Source organism: Salvelinus alpinus, chromosome 1 (genome assembly GCF_045679555.1).
Source record: "Salvelinus alpinus chromosome 1, SLU_Salpinus.1, whole genome shotgun sequence".
In the NCBI taxonomy this organism is placed as follows: Eukaryota; Metazoa; Chordata; class Actinopteri; order Salmoniformes; family Salmonidae; genus Salvelinus; species Salvelinus alpinus.
This window is the reverse complement of record NC_092086.1, coordinates 106,846,956-106,861,965: the sequence shown is the minus strand read 5'-3', so window position 1 is coordinate 106,861,965 and position 15,010 is coordinate 106,846,956. Positions and strand designations below refer to the sequence as shown.

The window sequence follows — 15,010 nt, the reverse complement described above, 5'->3', positions numbered from 1 at the left end:
TTGACTTTGGGGGGGTGAATATTTATGCACGCTCAAGTTTTCTGTTTTTCTGTCTTATTTTTTGTTTGTTTCACGATCAAAAATATTTTGCATCATCAAAGTGGTAGGCATGTTGTGGAAATCAAATGTTACAAACCCCCCCAAAATCCATTTTAATTCCAGGTTGTAAGGCAACAAAATAGGAAAAATGCCAAGCGGGTTGAATACTTACGCAAGCCACTGTAGGTACCAGCCCTCTTATAGCCACACACCAGGAAGAGGAATTGGTGCATGGTTAAACGCATGCGTACAGCTAGTATGGCTGTTCAGTGTTCACATTTATCAACTACTTATTGAAGCCAAGATGTTTTACGGAGTTTTGCTTGAAATAGTACATTTTGGTTGCAGTTTTAAGTTGAAACCGAAATCTGGCACCATAATAATAAGATACATTTCACCTCAACTGACCTGTAACTTACAAAACCATAACCAAGAAATAAAACATTTACATCAAAAGGTTGTTATAGTAAATGTAGTGTAGTAATTCAGATCAAATTCAGTATAGTATTATCACATGAACTGACACCCCAGACAGACCCCACCTCCCTTATTAATGGAAAGACGATGACCAGCATCCTGCACTTACCTAGAGTGTCTGGTCTATAATGACAGGACAATAGTATGAATGACCAGTGTCTTAATTAACATGTACTACAGTACACGAACACAACGTGACAGAGACATGAACACAACGTGACAGAGTACACGAACACGGTGTGACAGAGTACACGAACACAGCGTGACAGAGTACACGAACACAACGTGACAGAGTATAAGAATACAGTATGACATCCCCCCATCCTCGTTTACTAACTGTGACAGGGCAGAGGCCTCATATAACGGTGCTAATAAAATGCATTCAGAAAGTATTCAGACCCCTTGACTTTTTCCACATTTTGCTACGTTACAGCCGTATTATAAAATGTATTAAATAATTGTTTTTCCTCATCAATTTATACACAATACCTCATAATGACGAAGTGAAAACAGGTTTTAGAAATATTTGCAAATTTATTAAAAATAAAAAACAGATACCTTATTTACATAAATGTTAACACACTTTGCTATGAGACTCGAAATTGAGGTGCATCCTGTTTCCACTGATCATCCTTGAGATGTTTCTACAACTTGATTGGAGTCCACCTGTGGTAAATTCAATTTATTCGATTTGGAAAGGCACACACCTGTATATACACTGCTCAAAAAAATAAAGGGAACACTTAAACAACACAATGTAACTCCAAGTCAATCACACTTCTGTGAAATCAAACTGTCCACTTAGGAAGCAACACTGATTGACAATAAATGTCACATGCTGTTGTGCAAATGGAATAGACAAAAGGTGGAAATTATAGGCAATTAGCAAGACACCCCCAATAAAGGAGTGGTTCTGCAGGTGGTGACCACAGACCACTTCTCAGTTCCTATGCTTCCTGGCTGATGTTTTGGTCACTTTTGAATGCTGGCGGTGCTTTCACTCTAGTGGTAACATGAGACGGAGTCTATAACCCACACAAGTGGCTCAGGTAGTGCAGCTCATCCAGGATGGCACATCAATGCGAGCTGTGGCAAGAAGGTTTGCTGTGTCTGTCAGCGTAGTGTCCAGAGCATGGAGGCGCTACCAGGAGACAGGCCAGTACATCAGGAGACGTGGAGGAGGCCGTAGGAGGGCAACAACCCAGCAGCAGGACCGCTACCTCCGCCTTTGTGCAAGGAGGAGCACTGCCAGAGCCCTGCAAAATGACCTTCAGCAGGCCAAAAATACAGTCTGTCACGTGTGCTCCCTCTCCAGCCTTTAGGTCACCAGGCTGCTCGTTAGGGTGCACACCTGTCACCAGAGTTACGTGCATAATGACACTCACCTGGACTCCATCACCTCCTTGATTACCTGCCCTTTATACAGTTGAAGTCAGAAGTTTACATACACTTAGGTTGGAGTCATTAAAACTTGTTTTTCAACCACTCCACACATTTATTGTTAACAAACTATAGTTTTGGCAAGTCGGTTAGGACATCTACTTTGTGCATGACACAAGTAATTTTTCCAACAATTGTTTACAGACAGATTATTTCACTTATAATTCACTGTATCACAATTCCAGTGGGTCAGAAGTTTACATACACTAAGTTGACTGTGCCTTTAAACAGCTTGGAAAATTCCAGAAAATTAGCTTTAGAAGCTTCTGGTAGGCAAATTGACATCATTTGAGTTAATTGGAGGTGTACCTATGGATGTATTTCAAGGCCTACCTTCAAACTCAGTGGCTCTTTGCTTGACATCATGGGGAAGAAAAAAAATAATCAGCCAAGTCATCAGAAAAAAAATTGTGGACCTCCACAAGTCTGGTTCATCCTTGGGAGCAATTTCCAAACGCCTGAAGGTACCACGTTCATCTGTACAAACAATAGTACGCAAGTATAAACACCATGGGACCACGCAGCTGTCATACGGCTCAGGAAGGAGACACGTTCTGTCTCCTAGAGATGAACGTACTTTGGTGCAAAAAGTGAAAATCAATCCCAGAACAACAGCAAAGGACCTTTTGAAGATGCTTGGTCGCAAATGGGTCTCCCAAATGGACAATGACCCCAAGCATACTTCCAAAGTTGTGGCAAAATGGCTTAAGGACAACAAAGTCAAGGTATTGGAGTGGCCATCACAAAGCCCTGAAATCAATCCTACAGAAAATGTGTGGGCAGAACTGAAAAAGTGTGTGCGAGCAAGGAGGGCTACAAACCTGACTCAGTTACACCAGCTCTGTCAAGAGGAAATGGCCAAATTCTTCCCAACTTATTGTGGGAAGCTTGTGGAAGGCTACCCGAAACGTTTGACCCAAGTTAAACAATTTATAGGCAATGCTACCAAATACTAATTGAGTGTATGCAAACTTCTGACCCACTGGGAATGTGATGAAAGAGATAAAATCTTAAATAAATCATTCTCTCTACTATTATTCTGACATTTCACATTCTTAAAATAAAGTGGTGATCCTAACTGACCTAAGACAGGGAATCTTTACTCTGATTAAATGTCAGGAATTGTGAAAAACTGAGTTTAAATGTATTTGGCTGAGGTGTATGTAAACTTCCGACTTCAACTGTATGTCACTCCCTTTGGTTTCTTCCCCAGTCATCATTGTTCCTGTTTCATGTCGTTGCGCTGTTTGTGTTTCTTGTTTTGTTCATTTATTTATTATATGTATTCACTCCCTGAACTTGCTTCCCGCCTCTCAGCGTACATTGTCACACAGTCGTGCCAAGCTTGTAGCGTCATACCCAAGAAGACTTGAGGCTGTGCTTCAACAAAGTACTGAGTAAAGGGTCTGAATACTTATTTAAATGTGATATTTACATTTCTTTTATATATAAATGTGCTAATATTTCTAAAAACCTGTTTTTGCTTTGTCATTATGGGGTATTATGTGTAGATTAGAGGGGGGGAAAACATTTTAATCCATTTTAGAACAAGGCTGTAACGTAACAATGTGGAAAAAGTCAAGTGGTCCAAATACTTTCCGAATGCACTGTAGACATTAAGGGTCAGGGTGGCCAGTCACACCAACATGGACATCCATACTCTTCTCTCAGTGGAGAGTCATAACTAACCTTCTAGGTTTTCTTTCTCTCCCTTACTACCTCTCACCACTGATGAGCTAGACAAGGTTACTAACGTGTGAAAACTGGATGACAATGACCAAACACAGAGCTCGGTCTTCTTTTCTCTCTTTCTCTTTTCTCTCTCTTTCGCTTTCTCTCGTTCACTTTCTCTTATTTTCTCTCTTTCTCTCTTTCTCTTCTTTTCTCTCTCTTTCTTTCTCTCTCTTCCTTTCTCTTTCTTTTGTTGCAATCAGGGTTTGGTCAATTCCATTAAAAATTCAGTCAATTCAGGAAGTAATCTGAAAACATTTACAGAAGGGGGTACTTTACCCTGTCCTGTGCTGTTGGTCTCATGACAGCAACTCGATCATACTGGCGCCTGAGTAATGCTACTAGAGCATCAAAACGCCCCTGAGAGAAAGAAACAATGAGAATTGTGGTGATGAAACGAGTTTAAACAAAGATATGATGAAACCAGTTTAAACAAAGATATGATGAAACCAGTTTAAACAAAGATATGATGAAATCAGTTTAAACAAAGATATGATGAAACCAGTAAAAAATATTAAAGATATCAAATCAGTTACTGACTGCCATTGTCAACTGGGTTTGAAAGCATCCGAACTAACCTTGATGGGCGTGTACCATCTGGACTGTTCTGGGATGGGATAGGTAGGGCATGGGCTCTGAGGCATTGGTTTTCTTCCAATGGTTTCTTCCACCTCCTCTTCCACCATTGTGACCACTGCGTTCTTAGCTTTCTCTAGCCGTGCACCTTCCTCCGTGGAACCTTTCTCTCCCCATCGAACCTAATACACACTTTACATTAGGTTCTTTTATACAGTTCATCTTTCATTTTATACCGTTTATATATTTTTTTGTAGCACAAAATAACCATTCAGACCTTTAGAGTTACTAACATCACTCAAAATAAAGTAACAACTCACTGTCAAGATATAGTGCAGCCCAAATAGATGGGGTTGAATGGGGTAATACGCATTCTGACATACCTCCATGCGTTTCATTCCTCCGATACCTCTTCCCCCATAATAGGATGCATCCACCATGGGCCATTTCCTCTTGGGCAGAGGGTCCTCCTCAGGCTCCTAATGGAGGAGACACAGCGAAACCACTGTATTAACCCTGTGAAGAGCTGAATGAACTGACATTCATGTTGATTTAAACAACAGTCTTAAGGATCTAAGCGACAGTCCACTCACAGGTACTGGTGGAGGAGGGGGAGGAGGGGTGCGACGGGGAGGGGGGTCCTTGATCACCTGTAAAATAGAAGCCTTCTTCCATTACTATATACTATCAACCAACAACCATTTTAACTGATTCACTCATACTGTTTCTATTTTTCAAGGGGAAAAGTGCTGTGTTGAACCACTCACAATAGTGCAGCAGAGCGGCCAGAACCACCACAGCAGAACCAGAGCCAGTAGCAGGAGGAGGACCAAGACCAGCACCAGCACCACTGTCCCATCAGACTGCATCAGGAGACACTGTCACTTTAAATGTGTAGCTATAGCACTCTGAATGAATTCTATTGTGTCGTTTCTGTGTTTTCATGTTTTATGTACCATCTTTTTAAGCACATGACCAAATGAATTTCTCTCTTGTGGAATCTGAGTCTGAATGGTAAACAAAGCAGCCTGGTACGCAACACAGACTTGAACAGATTTCTTTATGCCAAACATAAATATAATATACTTGATTAACTGGGTGTTTCGAGCCCTGAATGCTGATTGGCTGAAAGCTGTGGTTTATCAGACCGTATACCATGGGTGTGATAAAACATGTATTTTTACTGTTCTAATTACATTGGTAACCAGTTTATAATAGCAATAACGCACCTCAGGGGTTTGTGATATGTGGCCAATATACCACGGCTAAGGGCTGTTCTTAATAACCTGTTGAGGCCACGGGTGCCGCTAGCGGCACTCCTCCCACATTCCATTGAAAAGGCAGAGCGGCAAATTCAAAAAAGAAAATTGAAATATTTAACTTTCACACATTAACAAGTCCAATACAGCATTTGAAAGATAAACATCTTGTCAATCCAGCCAACATGTCCGATTTTTTAAATGTTTTACAGAGAAAACACCACATATATTTATGTTAGGTCACCACCAAATAAAAAAAGACAGACAGACATTTTTCACAGCACAAGTAGGCTGCAGGTAGCATGCACAAGCCAACCTAACTAACCTAGAACCAACCTAAATAACCTAGAAAAAACTACCTCAGATGACAGTCCTATAACATGTTACACAATAAATCTATGTTTTGTTCAAAAAAATTGCATATTTTAGCTATAAATCAGTTTTACATTACTGCTACCATCATAGCTACAGTCAGAAATCGCACGGGAGTAGCCAGAGTAAATACAGACACCAACTACCTAATTACACATCATAAAACATTTCAGACAAATATATGGTGGATAGCTAATGAAAGACAAATATCTTGTGAATACAGACAATATTTCCGATTGTTGAAGTGTTTTACAGCGAAAACACCACATATATTTATGTTAGTTCACCACCAAATACAAAAGACAGACAGACAGTTTTTCACAGCAACGGTAGCATGCAAGTAGCTAACCTAACTAACCTAGAACCAACCTAGAACCAACCTAAATAACCTAGAAAAAACTCCCTCAGATGACAGTCCTATAACATGTTACACAATAAATCTATGTTTTGTTCGAAAAATGTGCATATTTTAGCTATAAATCAGTTTTACATTACTGCTACCATCATAGCCACCATCACAGCTACAGTCAGAAATCGCACGGCAGTAGCCAGAGAAAATACAGACACCAACGTCAACTACTAATTACACATCATAAAACATTTCAGAACAATATATGGTGGATAGCTGATGAAAGAATAAGATCTTGTGAACAGAGCCAATATTTCCGATTTTTGAAGTGTTTTACAGCGAAAACACAATATATCGTTATATTAGCTTACTACAATAGCTAGCACACAGCAGCATTGCTTCTAGTCAAACGGTAGCATAGCACAGTTCGACAGATATATATGAAAAAGCATCCCAAATTGGGTCCTTATCTTTGTGGATTTTCCATCAGAATGTTCTCCAAGGGGTCCTTTGTTCAGAACCGACTTTATTTGGATCCATAACGAACGATTTCCCTCAGAATTAGCAAGCACCATTAGCTAGCATTGCTAGCCTCTCGTTCTTGAACCAATTCTTGCGTCGCATCACGTCTAAAGTCCAGAATAAATTTCAATAATATAATTAAACTATATTGAAAAAACATACTTTAAGATAATATTGTGACATGTATCAAAGAAAATCGAAGCCAGAGATCATATTCACCTTTAAAAAGGTTCTTCAATGAGCCGAGTACAGGTCAGACTTCGCGCCCAGGAAATAAATAAAAGTGCGCACGTCTCAGTCCAAGACGTTGTGTTCAGTCCCTGGTCGAGATAATCAACTGATTTTTTCTCTCACTTCCGCATTACACCCAGGCGAAGGCGTATGACGTGTTTCTACAGTCATAAGTGACATGCCCTTTTATAGACAAGCTCCTGAAGAGAGAGTTCGCTTTTGGAAATCTCACTTCCGGTTAGGAAATGGTCTGTAAAAGGAGTTCTGTTTCACTTAGAGAAATAATTCAAACGTTTTTAGAAACTAGAGACTGTTTTCTATCCAATAGTAATAATAATATGCATATTGTACGAGCAAGAATTGAGTACGAGGCCGTTTAAAAATCATACGATTTTCTCCAAAAGTGAAAACAGCACCCCCTTGTCCTCAACAGGTTTTAAGCACGACGCTATGTGGAGTGCCTAGATACAGCCCTTAGCCGTGGTATATTGGCCACATATCACAAACCCCTGAGGTGCGTTATTGCTATTATAAACTGGTTACCAATGTAATTAGAACAGTAAAAATACATGTTTTATCACACCCATGGTATACGGTCTGATAAACCACAGCTTTCAGCCAATCAGCATTCAGGGCTCGAAACACCCAGTTTATCAAGTACGTATATTATATTTATGTTGGTCATATACCACACATCCTCTGGCTTATTGCTTCAGTATTTAATGGACTTTATCAGACTAGACTTTGGTGAACTAAGACTGACCAAACTGAATGTCAGTGTTTGTTTTGAGTTGTCTGTAATACTGATACTCACACATCCTGTAGCGTAGATAGTGAATGGACTTGAGATGTAGGACTGACCCTTGTTCAAGCTGATCAGCACATCTATCGATCTATTGAGAGAGAAAGAAAATCCAGACCATTTCTATGTTATTGCTGAGAGAGAAAGAGACTAACAAAGTAGGTCAGGTCGAACTTAATTGATGTATCGGCCTGGCAGACCAAATGTTGAAATGCCAGGGCACTGTGCTATAGCAAACAGGCATGCTGGTGGCAGGGTAAACACTATTACATGGTCAACGGTGGGTACCCACTGGGCACAGACGTCAGTTCAACGTCTAGTTTTGATTAACATTTGGTTGAGTTGTCAATTCAAAGTGAAATCAACAACAAATGTGACCATGTCATTGGATTTAGGGTAAAAGTTGGGAGAAAAAAATTGCCCTTACGTTGATTACTTTTCTGTCCTTTTCCAATCAGTTTGACATGTTGATTCAACGTTATCACATAGATTTTGGGGGTTGAAATGACGTGGAAACAAAGTTGATTCGATGCGTTTTTGCCCAGTCGGTAAACACTAACAGGGTCACAAAGTCTCACAAAAACATCCTCCTGTACTAAACTGTTTAAATGACAGTATGCCAAACCATTTTGGTGTGTCTCACCACTACACATCGGTTCAACCTATTCGTTTTATATTCTATAAAGAAACCAGGTAACTGTAATGGAATAGGACTGAACCGCATTTATTCTCCAATCACAAAACTTCTATTCTATTTTTATACTTGAATGATTTTATTTTGTTGCTTTTATAAAGCAATCGATCCGTTACCCGTCGAACCAACTGCCCACCCTGAATGAAAGTGTGTGTACTCTTACACAGTGGAGCTTGGGTTGCAGCATGGTTCTTCTCTCACGGAAACCAACAGACAACATGCCATTCCTTTGATCTGGCCATCTGAACGCGCTCAGTAGCTCACTGGCCATTTATGGCTACAGGAAGTTCCACGAGGAGAGAATCAAGTGCAGCACTTACTGTCCGGCTTCATGCAGCACTGGTGCTGGACACAACAGATAGCCATCCTGCACCACACTAGGCCTCTCATCTGGGAGAGAGGGAAAGAGAGAGAGAGCGAGAGGGAGGGGTTGTGGGGAGCCAGAGAAAGTGTGAAAGGGAGGGGTGTGTGAGCTCTATGCCCTCTCAGTGAAGAGACATTGTTTGTTATGTTCTATATTAAGCAATGAGACAGAGACCAGCTCCATGCACTCAGCTGGCTACAAAATGACGTCTCTGTTCTCTAGCTACTAAACAAGACACTGTTCTGTTCTCTCTGGTTTGGGAAAATACTGAGCCCCAACATTCACTCCAATGTCTCATTACTCTATTAGTATGGCTACAGAATGAACAGGGTGACCAACATCTTTCCATGATGAAATTGATTGAATCCTGAGGAATGGCATTGAGTGCATTGTTTGGTGTACAACTACAAAGGACTGTGGCATCTGGTAATATACATGAATGAATGTGGTGTAACAAGCGGCTAGGGGGAGTTATTTTCAATTTGCACTCTTACAGTAGGTCGGTGTGTCAATATTGGAATGCAGAATGTGATGCATTATGGAGCTTGTGGTGGGGTATACTAACTGTAGGTCTTCTGGTTGACTGTGAGAACACAGATCACTCCCTCCTGGCTCCTCCCACGGGTGAAATCATATCCTCTCAGCACAATGTTAAAAGATTCTAGAATGTTATGGAGGGTCACAATGTTAGGATTTTCGGGCACAAACTAATAATAATGTTAACCAATATTGATCACATTTAATCAGTATAACGACAAACTAAATCTTTGCAGCATACCGTTCACACAAACATTCGTGGGCTCTATACTGAATATTTCTGTGCAGGATTTCTTCAAAATCTGTGAAAAATATAAATAACGCTGATGTAAATTACATGGTATGTGTCTTAAAGTTTATTCTGACATATTGCTCTATGTAATTATTCTGACCTCACCGAATTCACAATGGTTTTGAGTGCATGAAATCCAGCCAGCACTGGGAATACTTGGTCTTTGCTGTCTGCAATGTCAACAAGCTGTAGGGATAAGAAAGCAAGCATACTCTATAATGTTACACAACATCTGAGAGATTGCCTTTCCACATCTAACATACGACATAGCACTCTCTCCTTCATTGTCTGTACATTACTCTGTCTCTCTGTTGATGCTTTCCTGCCTGGTTTCCAAGGCTTTCCTCTAATGTAATGAAACTATAACAGGAAGCAGGGCTGGCACGATCGTGATCTTATTAGATGATTACAGTACAACGGACTTCCTGTCCAGACTGCTAACGCTCGCTGAGAGGGACAGTCGATCAAATCATTAAACTGGTACTCTCATTTTCCTTTCACTATGTTATCAATATCAATCAGCTGTTACAGCATTGTGCATGCTTATCCAACAGATTTCAATGTAAACAAATATTTCAGCAGGGATACTGTTTGTGCATGGCTGTGTGCAGTTTGTGAGTGCTTCTCCAGCCTACAATTGATAAAGTGAGACTTCAAAATCATACCTGTCTCTCATCAAAGTCCTTCACACCGACACAGTACACTCTAGCACCAAACTCCCTGGCCGCGTTAGCCTGAAATAAAAAGAGAGGACCAATAGATTCATTTATGGAAAATAGCTGTGTACTAGTAAGAGCTCAAAGCAAAGTATGTACTATGTTATTGCTCATCACAGTCTATTATAATGGCATTACCTCCTCTACTGTCAGTTCATAGGGATAGACCTCCAGTTTCCCATCAGTCAGAGCGATGATGATGCTGGATGACCGTGTGACCTGGGCCTTTATCTGCTCTGAAGCCTACATGTAGGAAGCCATGTTTTAATGGACAACACATACAGTACAACTACAAAAATATATATAACTGCTATGAATCAAAACTTCATACCACTTTCATTCCTTCGTGCATGTATGTTTCACCAGCTGGTCTGATTTCACTTAACTTTTTCAAGCCTTCCTCTATTTCATACCTACAAAGGAACAAGAAATATGCATTTTAGGTCCTATATTATCTGAGAGATGATGTGTACCGCGAGAGAGTGTGTATGCTGTCTCGTTAGGTGAAATATGTTTACTGTAGTAGTACCTGTCTCCAGTTAGTGGTAGAATCACCTCTGCTCTAGATGAGAAAACTATGTAGGAAACTCTCATCTTTGGACTAGAACAAACACAGGGATACACAAGGGGATAAACGGGATTAAACACCCAAGAAGATTCAGAAGCAGATTAACTCCAGCAATGACTGGTCATTTTGTATTTAAAAGACTACACTAACAGTAGCTCTACTTAGCCCTATTCCCCACACCCTTTGGGGCTAACTATTTTTTTCTACATTAGCCTACAATTATACACCAGTTGCCACCACAGCCAGATGTGCCGAATGTTTTGTGGAGTTAAATTTAGTACCCCATTATTAAGTTTAAAAATAATCCCAGGCATGCAGTATCCTAGTGTTTGGTGGACCTACTTTTTGTTAAATGCCTAGGCTTCTGCTCGATAAAGATATGCCCCACTTTCACAGGACCGTGTTTACTACAGTTTATCTATTGATTCCAGCTGTGAAAACATGCCCTTGGTAAATCATTGATAAAAGGGGCTCATTCAGTCAATATACTGAAAACTTGTATCATGAGAGAAAGGGAGAGAGAGAGAGTTGTGTGGGTTTTGTCCTGATGGATAGTGACATGTTCAAGGCAAAGTTAACCTCATAGAGAGCTTGACCTGAGAGCATAGACAGTTTACCTCACAAAGCGGTTGGTGAGCTGCTCCACAAACTCATAGATCTCTCCCCAGTTATCATACACACTACCAGACCTGTAGAGCACACAATGAAACTCTCTGAACCAAACAAACCCATACAAGGACTATACAGACTGAAATAGAACATTAGTCATTTTAATACTATTTACATTAGCATGTTGACTACTTGTTACACATTTGTTTTTTTCACACACATAACTTGATAATAAAATGCTTCATACGTGCACTCTGACACCTGATAGATGGTATTGAATCATGTTGATACAAGACATTTCAACATAAAAAAAATAGAACAAGAAGTCACGTTCATATCAACTACATCTTGCATTTAGTTTATAGGCTAGGCTACTTACCTATCTAAAACGAAATAAATATCAAAAGCTCCATGGCAAGATGCCTCTTCGCTTTGACAATATAATGTGTTTATTAGAACGGAAAGAAGAAATACAATCCCTTGTCCGTTGAGGATCATTGCCTTGATAAAAATCATATTTTCTCAATTATATTTTGCACATTGCACTGTCTACCTTACATGCGCTTTCTTGTATGTAAAACAAGATAAATCAAGGCTCAAGACTGACTGATTTTCCAACAAAAAATTTGACAAGAAACTGACATTACTTTTACGCGACATGTTACTAGCATATGTCTTTGTAAATACCGATGATCGTCCTTGCCACTCGCATAGTTGTTAACTATACATTGTCTGAATTGAGAGAATTAAATGATTTGGCCGGTCGCATCACCGCTGATACTGTACCATCCCATCTGAAGTGGGCATGCGCAAGATATCCGGACACTTCGAACGCTATCGCTCCCTCACCAGCGTTGGGGAGACAGCAGGTGACAAAATGTTTTGCTAAATTAACAATTTAGGTAACTATTTCAGTTCAACAACCAAACTTTATTGGAGCTTGATACGCAATTAATTATAGCTAGAACCATAGAAAGACGTGAATATTACTTTTAATTTCGTTCCACACACTGAAACAAAAACATTGTTTCGTTTGAAAACTTCAATTCGACTGATTTGTATTTATTTGTATTGTTTTGGATTTAGAGTGGTTTACGCACGGTTTCTTTGGCGTTTGCCAAACTCATTTTAAAATTATTTATTCTCAATTGTTAGCCTAATGATATGAATTATATGTTTATCAGGAGACCCTGGAGGCAGATATTCTGTCGAAACTATTTTGGAACGCAGAGGCGAGAGCTCAGCAACGATGGATAACTGACATTTTTACGCGCGTCCGCATCTCCTACGACGTTCCCGAGAACGCCGTTTTTGGACCGTATGAGCTGAAACACACCTCCGTTTATGACAGCATCGCCTTCACTGCTCTCAAGTCTATGGACCGAAGAACGGCACCATACATTTTGAGGGTGAGAACACGTACCAAATCTGTGCGTCTTAAAAGAATGTGTTCCAAACCAATGTTTGGCAAGTTTCTCATGCCCGCATAATTGTTTGAAATGCATCGAACCTTTCACGTAGTAAAATTATGTATTTTACTTGTTTTTATATGACAAAGGCCCGTTTCTATTTGGCTACACAGGTGGACGCCACAGCGCACTGGTGGTCCAATGTGGCTGCGGCTGGTCCAGTCAGCCTGGAGCGCTGAAGAACAGAACCTGGAGGACTATGTGAAGAACGGACACCTATTCTTTAGAGCCCTCAGGACGATCCAGAAGGAAGAGGAGCGGTTGGTGTGGTACGGGAAAGACCTGGCCAAGCTTCTTCTCCTAAACCCACTGCAGATACAAAGCAAAGGTATGTCTACATACTCTATGAATGTGTTATTACATAGTAATAAAATATGATGTATTACATTATAGATACACATTGTTCATATAAATGTTCATGATTTTAATACTGACTGCAATTATACATAAATAAGGACATCAAACTATATTTATTTATTCATTACATTTGTACAATTTAAACAGTATTGGCAAAGGTTTATGTCAAGCAATATTGGCAGAATAAAGTGATATTAATCCATATTTATCTCTATAACCAGGTACGGGTCCGTACACATGTGCCAACTGTAACCAAAGCTTTGAGACTGAGTTCCCCTTTCTGGAACATCAGAGATTCCTCTGCCCACAGAGACGACCAAACAGCCACAGCACCAAACCTGGTCAAGGCAACACTGACCATGTGAAACCTGACTCCCTTCCTGTTCCTGCCTTCAAACAGAGCCGTCCAGAAACAAGTCCACAGGATAGCAAACCTGCAACAGACTTCCATAACTTAGCCCGGGATATGGAGAATATTAAGACAGGGTCTTCCAGCACCAGGGACTCTGAGACTAGAGGTTCCCTCAAAGGGAAACACACAGAGGTAGAGGAGGACAGGTGTAGTGAGCCACAGCATCAAGTGATAAAGCAGGATCCACTGGAGACAGGATACTGTACTTTGACCATGAAAAGACAACCCAGCCCAGTCTCCTGTCACCTGTCCAGTAACATCAACAAGAACAACATCACCAAAGACAGAGCAACCCAACTACACTTACAACAAGGTTCTGGGCCTGAAGACCTCAGATCTTCACCCAGCCTAAGGAACCAGAGCATTCAGCCCGGTAGTGGCCCAGTAGAGCCTCAGAGAGACCCAAAGAAAACAAAGACAGAAACACTACGGTCTCCATCTCACTCAGAGGAGTTGTCTTCTTTCACTGACTGCTACTGTCACCTCTGCCTTCAGCCAGGTCTCTGTCTCTGAGAACAGGAGGAGTGCCTTCTCCCAGCCCCCACGCTCTGTTTCCTTTCCCCAGACTACCCCCCTGCTTGGGAGGGCTAAAACTTCAATCACTCCCTTTACTACTGATCTCCACCGACCGGTGCTGGTCCAGGGTGTTTTGAAACAGAAGCGCCCTCTATACAGCCCAGCAGCTCTCTGGACCAGGACCACAGGCAAATCCCCCCTCCAGGTCCAGATTTCCCTATCCCCGGTGCTCCTGTCCCCCTCCGTCTCACGGCTCTCGCCCCTCTGCCTGACGGCTCAGAACTGGTGTGCCAAATGCAACGCCTCCTTCCGCCTGACCTCAGACCTGGTGCAGCAATATGAGGTCCCACCACAAGAGGGCGGTGGACGCCACAGAGTCAGGGTATGGGGTGAAACAACAGCAGCGCAGGGCGAGAGAGGAGAGGCTCAAGTCTTGCATCTACAACGAGGTCTTCAGACAACGCCATCACCTTGCGGGACACTTGACCTCTCACACATGAGTTCAGTTCAATTAGTTCTTATCATTGGTAAGATCTTGATATTTTAATGTTTGATGTGTCATCATATTGATGAAGATACTAATTGGAGAACTAATAAAACACAAACTATTATGTTAATTATTATAATGTAAATTATCAATGCGAATACATTTTATAGTTACATTTTTTCTCTGAATTC

The 15,010-nt window shown here is 40.9% G+C and overlaps 1 protein-coding gene and 1 pseudogene across 1 annotated transcript in view; one reads left to right on the top strand and one right to left on the bottom strand.

Moving 5' to 3' along the window:
* LOC139537982 (anthrax toxin receptor 2-like) overlaps positions 1-12,367 on the bottom strand; it is a 30,803-nt gene extending 18,436 nt beyond the window's left edge. Inside the window, exons 1-16 of the mRNA XM_071339915.1 lie at positions 11,958-12,367; positions 11,587-11,658; positions 10,931-11,002; positions 10,733-10,814; positions 10,540-10,644; positions 10,351-10,419; positions 9,791-9,871; positions 9,635-9,695; positions 9,422-9,517; positions 8,813-8,882; positions 7,811-7,889; positions 5,031-5,126; positions 4,857-4,913; positions 4,647-4,742; positions 4,266-4,445; positions 3,967-4,047 (exon numbers count right to left, since the gene is read on the bottom strand). Of these exons, the coding sequence (XP_071196016.1) occupies positions 3,967-4,047; positions 4,266-4,445; positions 4,647-4,742; positions 4,857-4,913; positions 5,031-5,126; positions 7,811-7,889; positions 8,813-8,882; positions 9,422-9,517; positions 9,635-9,695; positions 9,791-9,871; positions 10,351-10,419; positions 10,540-10,644; positions 10,733-10,814; positions 10,931-11,002; positions 11,587-11,658; positions 11,958-12,094 (1,434 nt within the window). The 5' untranslated portion in view covers positions 12,095-12,367. The remainder of the gene's footprint in view (positions 1-3,966; positions 4,048-4,265; positions 4,446-4,646; positions 4,743-4,856; positions 4,914-5,030; positions 5,127-7,810; positions 7,890-8,812; positions 8,883-9,421; positions 9,518-9,634; positions 9,696-9,790; positions 9,872-10,350; positions 10,420-10,539; positions 10,645-10,732; positions 10,815-10,930; positions 11,003-11,586; positions 11,659-11,957) is intronic.
* A 119-nt stretch (positions 12,368-12,486) lies between these two features.
* LOC139538129 (PR domain zinc finger protein 8-like) lies at positions 12,487-15,007 on the top strand (annotated as a pseudogene).
* The last annotated feature ends 3 nt before the right edge of the window (positions 15,008-15,010 follow it).